The sequence below is a fragment of the Myxocyprinus asiaticus genome, chromosome 5 (genome assembly GCF_019703515.2).
Source record: "Myxocyprinus asiaticus isolate MX2 ecotype Aquarium Trade chromosome 5, UBuf_Myxa_2, whole genome shotgun sequence".
Lineage (NCBI taxonomy): Eukaryota > Metazoa > Chordata > Actinopteri > Cypriniformes > Catostomidae > Myxocyprinus > Myxocyprinus asiaticus.
The window spans coordinates 3,695,706-3,716,754 of record NC_059348.1 but is presented as its reverse complement, the minus strand read 5'-3'; the positions used below and the strand labels follow the sequence as shown (position 1 = coordinate 3,716,754).

The 21,049-nt window shown below is 39.8% G+C and overlaps 2 protein-coding genes across 4 annotated transcripts in view; both read left to right on the top strand.

The window, feature by feature from the left end:
* The window catches only part of abcf3 (ATP-binding cassette, sub-family F (GCN20), member 3), a 34,406-nt gene extending 29,701 nt beyond the window's left edge, over positions 1-4,705 (top strand). Inside the window, exons 19-21 of the mRNA XM_051697535.1 lie at positions 109-241; positions 3,897-3,984; positions 4,170-4,705. Coding sequence (XP_051553495.1) covers positions 109-241; positions 3,897-3,984; positions 4,170-4,328 — 380 coding nt within the window. The 3' untranslated portion in view covers positions 4,329-4,705. The remainder of the gene's footprint in view (positions 1-108; positions 242-3,896; positions 3,985-4,169) is intronic.
* A 1,190-nt stretch (positions 4,706-5,895) lies between these two features.
* Positions 5,896-21,049, top strand: part of LOC127440759 (uncharacterized) — a 28,138-nt gene continuing 12,984 nt past the window's right edge. The window contains exons 1-6 of one of the 3 annotated variants that reach the window (XM_051697606.1): positions 5,896-6,205; positions 6,616-6,781; positions 8,224-8,277; positions 8,805-8,884; positions 8,966-9,104; positions 9,672-10,289. In XM_051697606.1, the coding sequence (XP_051553566.1) occupies positions 6,616-6,781; positions 8,224-8,277; positions 8,805-8,884; positions 8,966-9,104; positions 9,672-10,289 (1,057 nt within the window). In that variant the 5' untranslated portion in view covers positions 5,896-6,205. Of the gene's footprint in view, positions 6,206-6,615; positions 6,782-8,223; positions 8,278-8,804; positions 9,105-9,671; positions 10,290-21,049 lie in introns of all 3 variants that reach the window. The other 2 variants (XM_051697605.1, XM_051697604.1) reach the window with 2 other exon arrangements.

Below are 21,049 nucleotides of genomic sequence, written 5' to 3'. Positions count from 1 at the left end.
ACATTTTATTTAAAAGAAATCTTTTTCTTTTTGGTAGCAATTTAATGTAAAGTAAATTTAACTGAAGCTTATGCACATAGACCTTGTTTATATGTGTGTTATGATCAGGTCACACAGAGGAAGAGTATCGTCATCAGCTGGGGCGATATGGCATCACGGGTGAGCTGTCCACACGACCGGTGGCAAGTCTTTCAGGAGGACAGAAGAGCCGTGTGGCTTTCGCTCAGATGACCATGCCCAGGTAACACACTCGACTCTCACATGTGTTTCTGCTCCTACTGGATCCTAACACTATCTGACGCATGTGCACCTGTCAAGGTGGGCGCGAAATTACGATGTTTAGGCATACACTCAAGTGAAAGGAAAAGATTAAGGAATCACAAAAAAATACAAACATTTCATGGCCATGTCTGCTGACTCTGCGCGTACAGCATATCGTATAGTACTTTGCCGAAGCGGACTTAAACTAGGGCCTTAAAACTGCTGTGAACCTGTCTGTGAGACAACTCAACAGCAGGAAGGAAGTAGACACAGTGAAGCAGGGTTTCTTCTGGCACAGGGAAGATTTTTAATCGGCCACTTCAAGGTTTTTCAAGTTCACAAACTCGTCAGATTCACAGCAGGCAGTCAAACAAACACATCAGCTTCACAGGAACGTAATAACCTCAACACATCAGCTTCACACACATAACAGATTAAACCGCTTCAGCTTCGGGTACACCGTGGCCTTTCTTGTGCCAGACTCTCTCACCCTGCTGCTGGTGGCGTGGCTGGTTATATGCCGCTCTCCCCATGCTCACTGGAATTAGAGACAGGTGTTAAACATAATCTAGCTCAGGTGCAAGCGCCCTTACCGCTTTCTCTCTCTCCGGATGGACGCTTGGCCACGCACGCAATGCCACACTGTCTTTTTAGCCATTTGCTAGCAATACTTTACTATAGTCCCACTACCAATGAACCAACCTTTACGTGTCCTCGTTGGCTACGGCTGCAGCAGAGTCGAATGACCACATTAAGTAAATGCCAGTAAATGCACCTATTCATGACATGGCATAAAATCAAGTCATATTTATTTGTATAGCACTTTTTTAAGCAATTGTTGTCCCATTACAAATCTATTGTAATGCATGGTTGCTTAAAACAGTAATAAATACTAAGACAGTGGCCCTGGAAGGCTAAATAAATTTTTTTTGTGATATGTACTATTTTTTAACACATTAGTCATACACTGTTTACAAACTGATAACCCCAGTTTTAAACAAAAGGCCAGTTCATTGAGCTCTAAAAACAGAAAAGGCTTCAGCTTAAATATGGGGAAGAAACGCTTGACAGAAAAATATTGTCTGTTTATTGCAGCTTTTTTTCTTCTTTTTTGACAAAAAGTAGTTTATTAAAAGTGAAGATTGACATAAATGTGGTTCTTCCTCCTAGTCGTTATATTAACAGTTAACATTTTAAGCATTTTAGGGGCTGTTCACACCGAATGTGTTTTTGCGTCCATCCGTGCTGTTTTTCAATTGTTCTCATATGTAAACAAGCTCTAGGTGGATCTCTTTAACCATTGTACAGCGTCTCACAGAGAAGCCCCGCTGAGAAAAATGTTCCGTATTTAAAGCTGGAATGTACCAGATTTGGCTTGTAGAAAGTTGGCAACCTTAAATATGATATCGATGTGCACTGAACAAGACAGCACTGACAGTGCAATACAGCTATCGCCTAAACACAACAACTCGGACATCAAAACCATTGCTGTTTATTTATGTACTGTTTAGTTAAATATGTTTTCATGATCCATATTGCTGTCACATGTGAGAAAGTATTTCTTCATGTGATGTAGTGATGGGTCATTCATGAACGATTCGTTCATTTTGAACGAATCTTTTATTTTACTTAGAAGAACGAGTAGTCTCAGAGAGTGATTCGTTCATTTTGTGTTGGCTGCACATTTACATTGCACAACCTCAGTTCGTTTGTTATGTGAAAACCGAATAGGCGCTGTACAGGAAACAGAAATGATTAGTTCACCTTTCAACTCTTTTGGTCCAAGTCGTTCGTTCTTTTGTTACGTGAGAGCCGTATAGGCTATGCATTGCTCACACAGGAAACAGAAATTATTAGTTCACCTACTGAGCCATCTGGTCCGAGTCGTTCGTTCTTTTGTCACGTGACAGCCGTATACACTGGCTGTCACGTGACAAAGAGTGAACGACTCAGACAAGATTCCAGAGGTGAACTATTCATTCTGTCTCTCATAATTTGTCCTTGGCTGCATTATCATTTTTTCCTTATGTGGACTATAATCAAAGTTTGCATATGTAGACGTGTTGTGGAGGATTTTGCTATTGAAAATTTAACATTTTAATTTAATTCTGTTCAAATAAACGAAATGAATTGAATAAAGATTCATTAATTTTGCTGAATGAGACTCAAAGATCCAAGTTAGTAAAATGATCCAATCTTCCCATCACCAATGTGATGTTAATTGATGGTTGGCAATCCAGCTTATGGTGCATTACTGCCACCTACTGAGCTGGACTGTGTAGCGTCACAAGAAAGTCTTGTCAGTGGTGTCAAACGTCTGCTGAAGATGATCAAATTGGCGAAATTTCATCTTAAAAAGGTCACACACCTTATGTAGGATTAGATCCTAAACTGAGGCTACTTCCACATTAATCCAATACATTTGAAAACGCACTAAAACGTGGGCAGCCATCTTGATTGTTTTGGGTTGAAGTAATCACATGACTGAGTCACGTGACAAATGCATCATCGTTTTCCAATCTCTTAATTTTTCCAGTCCACATTACAACGCGAAGTCATTGTTTTCAAATGAATCCACTTGGAAGAGCTTTTTGAAAAGCTCAGTTTTCGATGGCAAAAATGCCGTCTCAGTGTGGATGAAAGGTTAAAACGTTGAGAAAAATATGCGTTTTCAAACAAAAACGCATTGGTGTGGATGTAGCCTAAGTATACTTCATTCATTCTAGTGGTCTAACAAACATTTGGAATGCATTTCCTTCCCCATTAATGAAATGAAATGTGTATCGTGATAAATATCGAACGATATGAAAAAAAATATTGTGATATATTTTTGGCCATATCGCCCAGCCCAATATCTGACCCTCATCGACACCAACCGAACTTTATTTATGCAGTCTGAATCGCATTTTTGCCTACTTACCCTCATTAGCCACATTTCCACTATTGCCGAACTTGGCAGGTTGTGTATCCAGCGCACAACGGTAAAGGTTTGGGAAAAATATGCACAATGGACAAAGCGGTGCCCAAAGAAAGAACTTTCCATGGTTCGAGATCATGGACAGTGTGTTGGGACATAGTCCCGCTGTTAGTGGAGAGACTACTCGGGACACCATAGCAGTTACAGTCGGTGAGTTGTCAATGCTAACTTATCTTGCGATCTAGCTAATGTTTAAAATATAATAATCAATATAAACTCGATATTCTAGAAAACATGATACCTCAGTTTGAACTTCCCTCTTGCTTGTGAAATGGGCGGGGCTGTATGACGTTGGCACCAGGGCGACGTATTAAGGGCAACAGGCTTTTGGCCTGATGGTGGGAATGCAGATCGATTTTGTTCTCTCTATTGGCTCCGACTTGTCAGTTGATAGCTCTGGCTCGCACTGGCCTGATAGTGGAAAAGCGGCTATTTACGCCCTCTGACCATCTTTCACACCAGCTGACCCTCATTTATATCATCTGCACATCATTTGTACCCTCCGGCTCCAATTTATGCCATATCACACTCATTTATGTTGTCTGATACTTTTTGTATGGCACTTGACTCTCATTTCTGCCCTCTGACTTTCATTTAAGCCTTCTAGCCCTCATTTACACCATCTGAACCTCACACATGGTTTGACTCTCATTTACAGCCCCAACTTCTACATTCTGGATGAACCAACAAATCATCTGGATATGGAGACGATTGAGGCCCTCGCAAAAGCCCTCAACACATTCAAAGTAAGAGAAACATTTGCTTTTCAAGTTTTCAAATGTTTAATAGGTTATTAGTTTTTATATTCACAATTAAATGTAATTTAATTGAAAACATAATATATCAACCATAATGAATCTCTTACAAACAGAAAGTCGGAGGAATGTGTTAACAGTGTTCTTCTTGACTGGTGTCTGTCTCTCGGTATCAGGGTGGTGTGGTTCTGGTGTCCCACGATGAGCGTCTGATCCGGCTGGTGTGTAAGGAGCTCTGGGTGTGTGAGAGCGGGCGAGTCCAGCGTGTTGATGGAGGTTTTGATGAGTACAGGGATATCTTACAGGAACAGTTTCGGCGGGAAGGGTACTTGTGATGTTCCTGTAGTGTGCTGCTCACCCGCTCTGTGTTACAAACACCGAAACTGCCATCTGACGTGAGCGTCCACTGTCCCAGCAGCCAGCGAGCTGTTCTTAAACACATTCAACTTCAAACTCCCCAAATCACCGGACGCTCTCTGAACTTTTGTGTAAATCAACAGTTTGAAGGTGACAAAGGCAAGGTGGACAGATGTACTAACAGATGTTATACTCACAGAGCAAGCACAGATCATGTCGCCCCAGGATGAATTTGAACCCACTACTTGCCATTCTAGAGTTCAGTGTACGGTCCACTACACTACACAGCCACATACTCCACAATGCTTTTAACAGATCACTCAAAATACAGTAATAAAAAGATAACTGTCCCAACATTTTTAATTGTCTTTATTTGCTCCTTTGAAGCCAGCATTTTATGTTACATTTTCATAAATACAATTAGTAGTAATTTGGACTATAATTGAATGCAGTAAGTTCATTATAGTAGTGAATTACTTGACCTTATTGGTATATTTGTTACATTTTTATGGGTTTGGGGGGCACTACTATCAGCTGGTTCTGAAATGCAAAACACAATGTCTAAAACATCTGCAGTTTGACAACTAAACCATGACTGTACAAGATTTATTTGATTTCACTATAAATACTTAAAGGAATATTCCGGGTTCAATACAAGTTAAGCTCAATCGACAATATTTGTGGCGTAAAATTGATTACAACAAACACAAATTTGAACTTTTGAAAATTTGCCCCTACTTTTCTTTAAAAAAACAAAAAAATAAAAATAAAAAAAAAACAAAAACAAAAAAAAAAAAAATATATATATATATATCAAAAAATCTGTTACAGTGAGGCACTAACAATAGAAGTGAATGGGGGCCTAACCATAAACATTAAAATACTCACTTTTTCAAAAGTATTGCCACAAAATATAAACAATATGCATGTTAACATGATTTTAGTGTGATAAAATCACATGCTAACCTTTTACAGGCAATTTTATTACTACGTTTTACTACAGTGCTGTAATGTCAACAAACCCTAAAATGACTGTAAAAACGATTATTTAAACAACTTTACAGCTCAGATAATACACAAGTTTTAACAGAAGAATTAATGCAAGTGCTTTTATAAAATGTTAAGCTTCGTATTTCTAATTTTAAACCCTCTAGAAATTGGCTACATTAACTTCCATTATAAGTGCCTCACTGTCACCTCGACTTTTTTATTTTTTAAGAAAAGAACAGACAAGTCGAAATTAATTTTGTGGTAATCAACATTATGCAAGAAATGCTGTCCACTTGTATTGAACCCGGAATATTCCTTTAACAAACTGAACAATAAATGACCCCTGACGTATTGTAAGGACAGCACAAAGAACATACGAATTTTATGAGGAATATCTATCTGTAGCCTACATTATTTTAAAATAATAACCTGTTATAAAGTTATGTTCTGTATGAGTACTATTATTAAATGTATTAAAGGTTCTGAGTGTGCACGAGCGAGTTAAAGGCCTGCTAAAAGTGCCTGACCAGGCGTTTTTGAACGAATTAAGTTTCGTTAACAGCTTGCGGAATAGGTCATTACGTCATGTCCGTACCAAAGTATCGAAACGCAGCTGAACACTTGCAATATTTAGATTTTTTTTTTCTATATCGTAATTTTAAATTATAATTAATTTGTGTGTGTGTGTGTGTGTGTGTCGCCGAAACTTGCAAATGCTTGACGCCGTTGATTTGATTTGTGTGATTGTTTTGATTTAAAGCGATCAAACATACACACGACGTGCCTTAATACATCAACATATCCAACGACAAAGACACACTTTAAAGAGAAATAATAAATCCAGTTCATTGTCAGATCTTTTAAGGTGAGTTATTTTTCATTTTCATGAAACCTCTCTGGGATGGGAAACTGTACAAACGCTGTTATGGAACATTTTCATTGCTGCACGTTAAATTGTATTGGGCTAACTCTTTTGTAGAGAAAAACTAAATAGCCTAATAGTCATTTGGAGTTACTCTTAAAATCTATGACATCTTGACATAAATGTGTATTGTTTACCACCAGAAATGATAAAGCAAGCACAGCACATTTTTCTGTTTACTGCAATTTTTTTAGCTAACAGGTAGCCTATAACAGATAAAATATTAGGCCATACAAATACAAATAACCAATCAAAATCTAAATGCACTTGTGTAACTGTTGCCAAGAGCAAGGAATCACAGTTGTAAGTTAACTCAAAGTGATTGTTTGCTGTTATTCTCATTTACTTAATAGATGTCGTCCAGTAGTTCTGTATTTAAGTGTCCAGAGACAGTGATCATTCCCTATGGACTCAAAACACTGCTGGAGTCTGTGTGTCGAGCTACAATCATAGAAAACCCGAGCCATATCCCTCACTTCATTAATCAATACTGCTGCGATCTGGTCAAATATAGACACAGTAAGATCACACAAACACACATCTCACTTTATTAATCAATACTGCTGCGATCTGATCAAATACAGAGACATTAAGATAATTTTCAAGTTGATCAGATCAGTCAAAGGTGGATGCTGCACACTGGTGGTGGTTGAGGAGAGTCCCCTGTAAGGAAAGTAAAATCAAAATGATGTGATGGAGAAATGCAAAGTGGAGCAGGTGTAGATGTAACAGTTGATACCCTGGGAGATGACCACTGGTTGCCATTTCAGATTACACAAAAGAGACCATTTTTGAATGTCTGTCTGCTTCTGTCTTCTAATGATATTCAATTTTCTTGCATAACCACTGCAGTGTCCAGTAACTAATACTTGGTGCTGATGTGCCAAAACACCAAGGATTTGTTTTGTTGGGAAATCCTTAAGTTTAAAGAATGATTTAACTAAATCCTTAACATCAGTTTCTTGAACTAGTGGAGCTGGTGCCTCGGCAATCAATTTCTAAGCCAAATATTTTATTGTTATCTAATTCCTGAAGAATGCAAGAATTACTTAAAGCTGAAGTGTGTAACACTTTCTCTTATCTTAGCTTAATATGCTGATACAACTAAGGTATCAGGGAGGCCAGGGGGTGCTCATCCTGCAGTCTGTGTGGGTCCTAATGCCCCAGTATAGTGATGGGGACACTATACTGTATAAAGGCACCGTCCTTCGAATGAGACATTAAAACAAGGTCCTGACTCTGTGGTCATTAAAAATCCCAGGGCCCTTCTCGTAAAAGAGTAGGGGTGAAACCCTGGTGTCCTGGCCAAATTCCCTGGACCTTTTCAATCATGGCCTCCTAATAATCCCCATCCATTAATTGGCTATATCAGTCCACTCTCTCCTCTCCACCAACTAGTGGTAGTGTGTGGTGAGCGTACTGGTGCACTATGGCTGCCGTCGCATCATCCAGGTGGATGCTGCACACTGGTGGTGGTTGAGGAGAGTCCCTGTTCACTGTGTAAAGCGCTTTGAGTGTAGTGTCAGAACAGCGCTATATAAATGTAACGTTCATTCATTCGTTCATTTAAGTAATCCATTCATAGGTTAATTTTCTTGTCAACTGTAAACACTCTCTGTGATGCTATGAAAATTCCTGTTTATTTTGAGCGACCCATCTCATGAGACACAACAACATTGACTCGACCAATCACGTGAGTTGGGGGTGGGACTACCAGTTTGGTTGATCAATGAGAGACGGGGGTGTATTCAGAAAGCTGTTTTGAAAACAATGTTTATTTTTGCCATTCCATTTGGTGCAGCTAGTGGCACAAAAATGACACATTTCAGGTTTAAAGAAGTAAATTGTCAGTAACTCTTAGGTTTAGTAACTAATACATTTTTGGCTTTTATCCTGAGTATTTACACTTCTGTATAAGTGCAATAAATGTGAACACATGGTTTCTTGAACTTTTCCTCCAGAGTTCTCTAAGATGGACACTAAAGAAGTGGTGTGTCTGTTTCAAAAGAATCGAGGTAAATCAACAATATATATTTGGCCTCTTTTCCACCATTGGGCCAAACAGTTCTGAGCATGGTGAATAACGGTTCCAGTAGCATTTACACTTGACTTAGCTAACCGTGCTCAACTGTGCTGGTGGAATGCTTTAGTATGTGGCGACTCACGATTGGTCACTTGCTCAGTCAGTCCAGTTTAATCCTTATTTCGCAGCTCCAAACAGACAGGCACAGTTCCGCAACAAGAACCATTCAACCCAGTGGTGGAAAAGTAGCTTTTGTCTTCTACTTATATAATTGCTCATTCCTAATGGGCATGCCAAGGTTCACAATAAAGAATATGTAAAATAATTTAAATTGTATAAAATAATTTAAATACAATTGGCTTTTTGACTCCTTGGCAGTGTAATTTATAGTTCTGCTATTATTATAAATTTTTTTTCGGTGTTGATTTCCAGGTTTGTATTTGTGCTTTTTCATGAGTAATATGCCATAATCTCTGAGAAATGTCAAATTGACACTGATCTGTTTCCTACTACAAATAGAGTTGCACCAAACATTGGATAAACCAGCTTCTGTTGAGGACATTTGTACACAGATGTTACCTGCTGGAGCAGAAGAACAGGTGACCTTTCACTCCATGACTTTCAGCGATTTGACTTCTGTAAGTGCTCATTTGATGGATGCAGCATTGACTTTTACCCAGAGAACCAAACCTGTGGCTGTTGAGCTTGATTTGAACATTAACCAAACTGCTACCGAAGGCTGCACAGGAGACTGTTTAGAGGATCTGACTCAAAATACAGCAGCCAGTAGTAGTGACACTGGAGCTTCATTAACACAAGGTATGTATGAGTTAGAGCAATGTTGGTTGGGGTCCAAAGTGCCCCTCTTGAACACACCATGGTCAAGAATAAGGAAAACCTTCCAAGTGCGACTGTCTTTCACTGTGACCGCACTTCTCCTTCTGCATTCGTTTCAAGTGCTATTATGGTTAAGATATCTACCACAGGTGTGGAGAGACCAGGAGAACATGTTCCATTCGTAGTACCTTGTGGTGTTGATTTGTTTCTTCCTAAGGCCCTTCAAGATTTGACTTCTTTGAGTTATCCGATAGAGGAAGCCCTGACTGTTACCCAGAGAAGCAATCCTTCAAATGTTGAGCTTGATTCAAACATAGACTATCCTGCTATAGAAGGTTGCACCCCAGAAGACCTAAATAAAAATACTGCAGCCAGCAGTTCGGTTGATTCTACAGTGTCCAATATAGCTCCAACAGGACAAGATGCTGATCATTTAGATGTGTTGGTTGTGGTACAAAGTGACTCTCTTGAGGATATCATTGTTGAGCATGGAGAAATACTTTCCAGCTATACCTGTTTTTGAATGTGACAGCTGTTCTACCTTTGCAGGTGCAAATAAAGTAAAGATACCATCTACAACAGATGCTGAGAGACCTGAGGAACATGTAGATATGTTTCCTGAAGTTTATACAACAGGAGATATACCAGGCAGACATGCTTTGGATGAGGTGTCAACCGATGTTTTCAAGCAAACTTCTGAGACAGAAATGACCTTCTCAGAGGAGTCAGATGTGATCTGTCAGATGTTGCCTGCAGTACTTTCAACAAACGTTAAGCATTACGGATCCCCTGTTTATGTGGACTCTCTCATTCTACGAGAAATTTCTGCATTCAAGACAGATGTGGAGAGCACTGAATATACACAATTATCCGTCACATCAGCATCTCAACAGGAGAGTTATGATGATGAAATGACTAGTGTGTCTTCCTGTGTTTTGGAGTCATCTTCTACTGAGAAAAATGAGTTTACTGTTAACTGGCTGAAAATACCGTCTGAACATGATGAGGTTTCTGAGGAAGATCAAGAAGTGGCAAATATATTGGCACTGAATGTTCTTCATCAAAATTGTCCATCGGGAACCTGTCTGAGACAGACCTGCATTAAGAGTCTCGAGATGATTACAGGAGGAGAAGATAAAGACACAGCAAACACATGCTCTCACTCAGGTAGTGATTGTGAAATTCAATTCATTACTGTAATCTTCTGAATTAGTGAGTATGATTGACATTTTATTTACATGTATTTCAGTTTTTTCTTGATTGCTAACAAACAAAAAATATTCTGCTGGCTCAAGGTCTTGTTTACGGTAGCTCCATACTTGATTTTTGATGGGAATAAAATCAAGGCTGTGAGGGATAGACTTGCAGTCATTTCAAGGGTATGCACTGTATAAAGCCATGTAAAGCTTCTAGATCACGTCTAATTTTCAGAACTTGTACTTACTAGAGTTTTTTTGTTGAAAACATTTTAAACAACAGTACAAATCGATTGAAAAGGCAGTAGATCTCTTTCTCACAGCCTCATTCCCGTGCTTGCGCTCAAACAGAGCTGGACCAAGCCAACAGAATTCAGGGATCTGGAGACGTGTTTTTAAAAGTTTAAAACTTGACACAGCATCCTAAAGCGCTTATTTCAAGAGATGCTGAAAACTAGTGAGATACGATGCAACCAGATCAAGACAATCCAGAAGACACGTTTGGATTTACATTTATGCATTTGGCAGATGCTTTTATCCATAGCGACTTACAGTCCACTTATTGCAGGGACAATTGCCCTGGAGCAACCTGGAGTTAAGTGCCTTGCTTTTGCAATGATGGTGGCTGTAGGGATAGAACCGGCAACCTTCTGCTTACCAGTTCTGTGCTTTAGCCCACTACGCCGCCGCCACCACCACTACTTATACCATATACCAACAATTAAAAATAGCACAGATGGATATTGGCCAATAATGCGTTGTTCAGTGTTTAAGGATATGAAAAAAAAAAAAAAAAAAAAACTTTTAAAGCAACTTTTTGTTTGTCTAAATGCTTTACTTGTTTGGTGCCACAGTAAACAGCATGTATATGATTTAAAATTGGTGAATTATCTGAATTATGATTACTATATTGTATTTATACTTATCTAAATAATTATACATAATTATAAATAATCATATATTCTCAGTAAATAGTGGTATGCAGTTAAATTGGTTCATAATTGGAACATCATGGAATTAATCTGATCAAAAAAACCAACTGATAACTGATTGAAAACTCTAATATACTGTTTAAAGTATAATCAATCAATACAATATTATTAATCATGACCCTGGATCTTAGTAAGGAATATTCCTACCATAGGAACAATTCAAGCTTGAAGTACCTGATCTCAGCAGGGGGCCAGTAAGCAAAACTCAGCGTGCCAACTTAGGCAATCTACAGCTGTACAAAATTCAAACTAAAACAAAGTCCCTGGCCAAGTTCAGAATGCCATCCTACCATATTACTCTTACTATTTCTGCCATATACAAATATAACAGAATTAGTAAGTGTAGAATGGGTGGTATGTCATTCCAAACTTAGCACCTTTCAAGGTAATGAAGTTCACTTGGCGGCTATCTTTGGAATGCTCCCTTGTAGGATGGGCAGCTATTTTCTATGTAAATAAGTGACATTAATGTACAGCTCTTGAATGCATTGCGAAAGACAGGAATCTCCTAAATGGTTTGTCAAGACTATGGTCAAAGAACAATTTGGAATGCCCTATTCCCAATGTGCTCTAAGTCCTCGTGGTGGCATAGTGACTCGCCTCAATCTGGGTGGTGGAGGACGAATCTCAGTTGCCTCCACATCTGAGACCGTAAGTCCGCGCATCTTATCACGTGGCTTGTTGAGCGTGTTACTGTGGAGACGTTGTTCTCTGCGGCATCCATGCACAACTTGCCACGTGCCTCACAGAGAGTGAGAAACACACATTGTAGCGACCACAAGGAGGTTACCCCATGTGACTCTACCCTCCCTAGCAACCGGGCCAATTTGGTTGCTTAGGAGACCTGGCTGGAATCACTCAGCATGCCCTGGATTCGAACTTGCGAATCCAGGGGTGGTAGTCAGCGTCAATACTCGCTGAGCTACCCAGGCCCCCCGTGTCAAAAAACAGCAGCAGTTAACTCTGACAACGATGGTTTCATAAATTGTGCTTCTTTTAGCTGATTTATTGGTGTAGATCACACTAAACATAACATTGTTATGTTATAATTAACATTGGCCCCTAACACTTACTTAGTTTACTAATTAAAACCATGAGTTGTACACATAAATAACTAATATTGGCATTATATTCATGTTGTTTAGCCAGAGGGGAACTGGCCCCCAAAGTGAGCATTGATTCTCCAAAGATTATTTTTATCCATTAACAATCATCTGATTGAGTTTTTTGTTCCTTGCAAAAGTCGCCATGGCTGGCTCACTGGGGGTCTAAATAAAATTATAATATACTTATTAAGGCACAATCTACAATCACATTTTTATCATATAGCACAATGATGACCAATACATTACAGCTTTATTTTCTGTTATAGCATAATTTAATGTACAGTTGCTTTGAAACAACGTCTGTTGTGAAAAGTGCTATACAAGTAAAAAAATAAAAAAAGTCTATTTTTCAGGCTGTTTAAGCTAACGCACATACACCTTCTCAAGTTGGAACTTACCTGTAAGTTGGAACTTCCTTTTCTTCATTGAGCATTCCAATTTCTCCAATTCACTTGGATTGCAGTGGACTGTGGGCCAATGATAGGTTTATGTTCCAAAATATGGAAGTGAACAAAATACAGTATTGCCTTCTATAGCCACATTATGTATTGTCTTCTCAATGCTTTACTTGTCTGCCACAATAAGGAAGTGCATTTGAATTATTATTTTATAATATATAAGGTATTATATTTGCAATATTTAAATATATCTATTTATAATTATTTAATTATTAAATTGAATAATTGCTATTAGAGGAGCTTTCTCAGCAAATATTGATATATATGATTAAATCAAACAATTATCAGCATATAGTATTGTGTAATTAATTTGATTAAAAATGTTATTTGATGAAAATGTTATTTTACCCATATTGATTGTTTTTTTTAGCATGTTGCTTTGCAGTTGCTAAGGTGCTCTTGTGGTTTCAGTCTATTGCTGTGTAGTTGCTAATGTGTTCTAAATGGTTCCTGGCACATTCTGGGTGATTGCTAGGGCATTGCTATAACTTACTTAAATGATGTGATTTTGGAGGTCACGCAAGAAGCAGACGTGTGAGCGACAAGCTCTGTGCACTTTGCAAAATTTTAAATTATTTTCATGTTATAATCTGGTGAAATTTGATACACCCAGTTACACATTTGCTCTTTGACGCAAAACATGGCAAAGAAGTCAAAATCCTCGGTCTCTGGAGACATTAAAAGACACTTACATGTTCAGGATGAAAGCCCCGACAGGCCTACAGACTAGGGACTCGATTTGGATGGCATGGCGGGAGAGGTGATCCATCGTCAGTTTTCCAACATGTCGGTGATGTTGACGAAGATTCTTGCTGACTTGGAGGATCTCGCTGTAATACGTCGATCGATTACGGCGATGGAAATAAAATTCTCTGAGTTAGTTACAAGAGTGACTGATGTTGAGAGACGAATCGATTTTTTGGAATCTTCGGAGAGGGAATTAACCGCTAATCCACCCGTGACCAAAGTTGATTTGGAACATCTCCTTGAAAAGCTTGAAGATCTTGAGAATAGAAGCCGCAGGAATAATGTTCGAATTGTTGGATTTCCTGAGCATGAGGAGGGCAGAGAAATGGTGAAATTCCTAGACGAGTTTTTCCCGAGTCTGCTCGACATAACAGGCCACAAGCTGGAAATCAAGCGAGCTCACAGAGTCCCAGCTCACAGATTTGCTGAGGGAGATAGGCCCAGATCGATTCTGGCCAGATTTCTGAAATCATCCGATAAAGATCTGGTGGTGCGCCAAGCGAGGAGCAAAGGGAAGCTTTCTTGGAAGAACCATAATATTTTCTTGTTCCTGGGCTTTGCGAGTTCGACAAGAGAGAAACGCGATCGGTTCAAGGAATGTAAGAAACTCTTACATCAGCGAAAGATCACTTTTGCTCTAATGTTTCCAGCCAAACAGAGAATAGAAACGAAGGACGGTCGCAAAGTATTTACATATCCCAATCAGGAAATGTCTTTTATTGAATCAGTGGGTGAATAAACCATTGGGTGTTTCTCATGTGAGTGGGTCAAATCACTGTACTTACTCTGGCTTTTGAGGAAGCTGGGCATCATTTTGGTTTCTTTTTGCTTTTTGCATTGGCTCCGCCAAGTGGCTGGAGCTTGTTTTGTGAATAACACTTTTTCTTAAAGAAACTTTTGCATTGACGAAAGATTACTTTTCCATTGAAGTTCCCGACCAGTTTAAGAGTGGACACTACGGATGACCGCAAAATATCTACATGCTCACACATCTTTTGTCTTTTATAAAGTTGACAGATTGTGTAAGTCATGGTATTTACTTTTATGCGGCCTCCGAGTGAATTGACTCGACTATCCGGGGAACCGGGATGCCGGTTTCTTTTTGTATTGGTTCTGCCTAGCGGCTGGAGCTTGTTCTATTGAATAACACTCCTTTGGAACAGCTGTGGATTAATCTGTTTGTACTTTGTGCTTATTTCTCCTGCTGGCTGTAGTTTGTTTTGTTGAGTATTTTTACAGGACATTGGAATGATTACGTCCTCCATTGAACTCATAACAGCCGGCTCACTGAACAAATCTGAACGGTTTTATATCAGCTGGAATTTGTTTTGTGGAAGATCACACCTTTGAGACAGTTCTGTGAATGAATCTACACATTTTTGTGTTCATTCTTCCTATTGGCTGGGGTTTATTTTACAAAGTATTTTCTGTTATGTAATTTTGCCACACAAATTTGTGATTGAACAGGCAATTCTGGCACCTATTTCGCCATTACAAAACATCTCTATCAAATTAATAAAAAGTTACACCCCGTTATTTCGCATTTACACTTGGTATGGACTAAAGTGTCCAGATTGTTTAAATTGGACACTTATTTAAATGTTTCCTCGAGCATATGGCAGAACCCAAGATTATGTATTGGCAAGTCCCCTTTCTGCTGGCCAGAGTGGATTGTGAGGGGGAGTTGCTACACTTCGGTGACCTATATGAAAGTGGAGTGTTGAGATCGTTTGAAAACTTGGTCCAACATTTTGGGATCCCCAGACCTCAGTTTTATAGGTATTTACAATTGTGCCACCTGCTTTGTACTATTTTTGGGAATAGCCCCCCCCCCCCCAAGGAGGCAGATGCTTTGGGAGAGGTGATTGTGGCTTTTGGAAAAGGTCATGAGGCATCAGTGTACTACTCCCTGTTAATTCAGAGTCTGGGGGATGGAGCTTTAACTTCTATTAAGAGATTATGGGAGAAAGATTTGAATTTGGTATTGGAGGATGGAGTGTGGACTAAGATTCTGAAAAATGTCAAGTCTGCATCTAGAGATGCAAGGGTTCGCCTTACGCAATTTAAGATTTTACAAAGATTTTATTGGACCCCCTCTAGATTATATAGGCTTGGTCTTAAAGACACACCCACCTGCTGGCGATGCCAATCAGGAGTTGGAGACACAAACCATGTTTTTTGGGGTGAGTTAAGATCCAAGATTTTTGGTTAAAGATTCAGAATTATTTGCGTGACATTCTGGGCACTCAAATTTTACTTTGCCCCAGACTTTGCATTTGGGCGATGGGGAAGTTAAAAATTCGGGCGACAAATATATAAAAAATTGGGTTCTGACTGGCGTGTTGATTGGTAGACAAATTATTTTAAGGGGATGGAAGTCAGATGGAGCGCCACCATTTCCGGAGTGGTGTGCAGAGATGGGGAGGGTGGCGGCTTATGAGAAAATGATAGATGGAAGGCTGGGGCTGGAGGACTTATTTTTCAGGAAGTGGGGTAGGTATTTGGCAGTTTTGGAGGACTCTAGGGGAAGGGATGAGGAGGGAGACGTTTAGTTTAATTATGCATGTTTATTATATATTTTATTTATTTATTTTTATTTATTTATTTTTTATTGTTTGTGTGTGTGTATTATGTTATGTGACCACAGGGGTGCTCTTTGGGGTAGGGTGGAGTTGGTGTTTGGGGAGGGATGTTAATGAGGGTTAAATGTTGATTCGGTATGTATACGTTGTGTTTTTCTCTGTTGTGTTTTTTTCTTTGAATCAATAAAAAATGTTAATTACAAAAAAACTTATTATGTGATTTGGTTTTTTCAATTTCACATATTCGGAACGTTTACCGCATCTGTCTTTTGTTCAGATGGAGACCATGTCATATGCATCAGTGACCCAAAACGGCATTAGAGAGGAACCAACACACGATGAAGCCTCTTCACAAATGACAGAGGATCTCAGTAACACGTGATGATGCTTCAGAGGTTCAGTGTACTGTTGAAACAGCTTCAGATTCTGTGAAGACGTCAGTCCAGACCCAGAAGAGTTTGATTAATAGAGATGCTTCTGATAAACCTGTGATTGACACCATTACAGTGAAACTCTCTGAGAAACCCTGTGATGACAAAATCTGCCCAGAGGAACCTCTAAACTAAACTAACTTCCACAACAGGAGAACACAGATCTCCTAGTTAACATGTTATTTCTCCTCTACACTGTTCACTTCGGCACAAGGTGCTTATACACTATTCAGTATGGCACGTTGTGCCTGAGGATGTGCATGCGCTGTGCGGAGGTGAATATGAGTGACGGTAATGGTGGTTAAGTGAAACCTAGCTGTGCACTAATTAAAGTGAATTAACTAAATAAACATAGTGTTTATTTTGAGTAACAATGGTAGCAGAGGATGGTTAAAGGATGGCAGCTAGTTATAAAGTTCCGCCGAAGTTTGATGAAGTCCGGCCATACGAATGTTGGAAAAATTAAGTTAATATCTGGATGCGGATTACCGACCTCGCCAAAAAAAAGCAAGCCCTTGCTGTCGCCTTGGGGCTTGAGGAGAGAGCCCGTGAAACGGCGATGGAAATACCTGCGGAGGATTTGGACAGTGATAACGGTATGGCAACGTTGATGGCAAAGCTGGACGGCGTGTTCCTAAAAGAGGAAAAAGATTGTGCATATGAAGCCTATTCTTATTTTGATGGCATAACCAAGAATAGTTCAGTTTCCATGGAGGACTACATAATTGATTTCGAACACTGATACAACTGGATGAAAAAGTATAATATGACGCTTCCTGATGCTGTGCTGGCTTTTAAGCTATTAGACATGGCCTGTCTCGACGAAAAAAGCAGACAGCTAGCATTGACGGCCTGCACCGAGTTGAAATTCTCCTCCATGAAGTCGGCTCTAAAAAGGATTTTCGGAGGGAAAACGACAGGCTCGTCGAACGGAATACAAGTGAACCAGGACGTGGCATTTTTCAAAGAACAAAGACCACAAGGAAGAGGAAAACGGAGCGCAGCTTTCCAAATTGGACAACTAAAGCAGCCATTACCAGGGACTAATCCACTGGATAAGTTCGGTAAGAGATCCAGATGTGCTATTTGCCAGTGTACATTTCATTGCTCGAAAGACTGTCCCCACAAGAAAACTGAACAAGTAAGAATAACTGAAGATGCAAATGTAGAGGAATGTAATATTACATTGTTTACAAAGGCCGCCATGTCAGACACAGAGATATTTATGACTGAATCAGCCATTATTTACACTGCTTGTACCTGTACTGTGTGTGGGGAGAAATGGCTGGAAAGCTATACTGATGGTCTCACCCAAGATCAAGTGAACCAGCTGATGCAAACAGAAACTCCCAGTTGCAGACCATTTCGGTTCGGAGATGGGAATTTGGTATATTCCACAAGAAATGTGAAACTACCAGCTAAAATAGGACTGACAAAATGCCAAATTGAAACTGAAGTTGTCAAGGTTGACATTCCACTTCTGCTGAGTAAAATGTCCCTGAAGAAGGCAGGGACTATTTTGGACATGACAAAGGACAGTGCAGTGATGTTCAAACAATCCATTCCTCTTGAATTTACTAGTTCTGGACATTACTGTGTCGATATCAGAGACAAAGAAACAAAAAAGGCCAAACTGAAGAGGAAGTCCTAAAAATGACAGATAATATGTCTCCAGATGAAAAACGCAAAGTCCTTCTGAAGCTCCATAAACCATTTGGTCACGCGTTGGCAGATAGGCTACAGAGGCTCATTCACAGTTCAGGAAATAATGACAAAGAATGCTTTACTATCTTACAACAAATAGTATGTGACTGTGAAATATGCCAGAAGTACATAAAGACAAAGCCAAAGCCTGCTGTGGGACTGCCCTTAGCTTCGGAATATAACGAGACAGTGGCGGTGGATCTGCACGAGTTGGAGCCAGGTATATGGTATCTCCACATCATCGACCACTTCACACGTTTCAGCGCTGGAAACATTGTGAAAACAAAGAAGTCCTCTGAAATTGTCAACTCCTTCATTCACACTTGGATAAGTGTCCATGGCGCCCCCCAGAGGCTGTACAGTGACAATGGTGGAGAATTCAACAACGAAGAGATCAGAGACATGGCTGAAGATGTTAACATTGAGACAGAAACAACAGCAGGATACAGTCCCTGGAGCAACGGACTACTTGAGAGACAATCAAATGCTCACTGAGAGAATTCAGAAGGTCAAACGAAAAAATGGATGTGACTGGCACACTGCCCTTGACTGGGCCCTCATGGCTAAGAACAGTATGTTGAATGTTCATGGCTACAGTCCATATCAATTAGTGTTTGGACAGAATCCTAACTGTATTAGTTGATAAACTACCTGCTTTAGAAGGTACCACTATGAGTGCTAGAGTAGGAGAACACATTTCTGCTTTACATGTTTCAAGGAAAGCATTCACTGAAGCAGAGTCTTCTGAGTGGATAAGAAGGGCACTACGTAAGCAGCTCAGGCACACAGGTGACATGTATGTGACAGGAGACAAGGTATATAACAAAAGAGCAGACTGTCCTGAGTGGAAGGGACCAGGGGTAGTTATTGGTCAAGACGGAGCTGTTGTATTTGTGAGACATGGGGGGACTCTTGTTAGAGTACATCAATCCAGGATCTGTAAGATAAACACACAGGATCAGGAAGCTCAGGATAAGCAAACTGTACAAGACAACAGTGAGACAGCAAGTGAAAAAGGCAGCTTAAACAATGTAGCAGAAAGCTCAGATAATGAAGAAAACACAGACAGCGAACAGGAAAACATCAGCAACAGGGAGGTGAATACAGGAGAAGTGGTTCATCCTAGTATAACACAAACTGAAACAGATCACAATGTTTGTGGTAACCCTGTTCCTTCTGTTGGTGTGAAGATAAAAACAGGACAGACCATAACATTCATGAAACAGGATGGTGGTGGTCTACAGAGAGCCAAGGTTTTAGGCAGAGCAGGCAAAGCCTCTGGGAAACACAAAAACTGGTTTAATCTGCAACATATTGAACCTAATGGCAGTGGTGGTTAAAAGGAGTCAGTGGATATGTCATGTGTTGAAAATCTTAACACTGAATCAACTGATAGGGAGACTGATGTACTCATAACAAAATACATTTCATTTGATGCAGCCAAACAGGATGAAATTATGAATTGGTACAAAAACAATGTTTTTAATGAAGTCGATGATGCAGGTCAAAAGTGTGTCTCTACCAGATGGTTCTGTAGTCTCAAAGAAACTCCTAATGGTATCATGCCCAAAGCACGACTCGTAGCTAGAGGTTTTGAAGAGCTTAATATTCATGAGCTGCAGAAAGATTCCCCAACCTGTGCTTCCGATTCTCTGAGGCTATTATTAGCAGTAATCTGTCAAAATAAGTGGCATGTCCATTCTATGGACATCAAATCTGCTTTCTTACAAGGTATGCAGTTGTCCAGAGAAATCTATGTCTGGCCCCCTCCTGAAGCTGGAAAGGAAAATATTCTATGGAAACTAAACAAGTGTGTTTATGGCCTTACAGATGCTTCATTGTATTGGTATAACAAGGTAAAAGAAATCATGCTGAGTATGGGTGGAAGATTGTCTCAAGTAGATCCAGCAGTATTTTATTGGTTGGATGAACAGTGTAAGGTTACTGGAGTACTCGCATATCATGTTGATGATTTTCTTTGGGCAGGCTCACAAAACTTCTCAACAGATGTGATCCCCATACTAAAGTCTGCATTCCATGTTGGACGTGAGGAACATGACAATTACTGCTATGTGGGAATGGACTTTATTACTATTAATGGTGTAGTTCATGTACATCAGCACAGTTATATTGAAAACCTACAGCCTATTCGCCTGCAAGCGGCACGTGCAGTGCAGAGAGATGCCTCTCTTAATGAGACTGAAAAAGAGCAGCTTAGGTCAAAAATAGGACCAGATACTGTGGGTTGCAAAACAAACCAGACCAGACATTATGTGTGATGCAAGCAGCTTAGCGTCAAATATAAAAGATGCTACAGTCCAGTCTATTCACGAGACAAATAAGGTCATTAGAAAGCTTAAATCTGAAAACATGACTCTCAAGTTTCAGCATTTGGGAAACAGTGATGCACTGAACTTTATCATTTTCAGTGATGCTTCCCTTGGAAATCTCCCTGATGGGGACACACAAGGGGGAACATTGATTGGTCTCATGGGAGAAGGAGGGAAGCTTTCTCCTCTCTGTTGGCAAGAAAATTCGACATGTGGTGAGGAGTACTCTGGCAGGGGAAACTCTGGCCCTGTCAGATGGAATAGATAATGCTATTTTTCTGGCTACCCTCTTTTCAGAGCTCACAACTGGAAATGCTGAGCTGAATGCTCCTCCCTTGATCTGTGTGACGGACAATCACTCTCTGTTTGATGCCCTTAAGT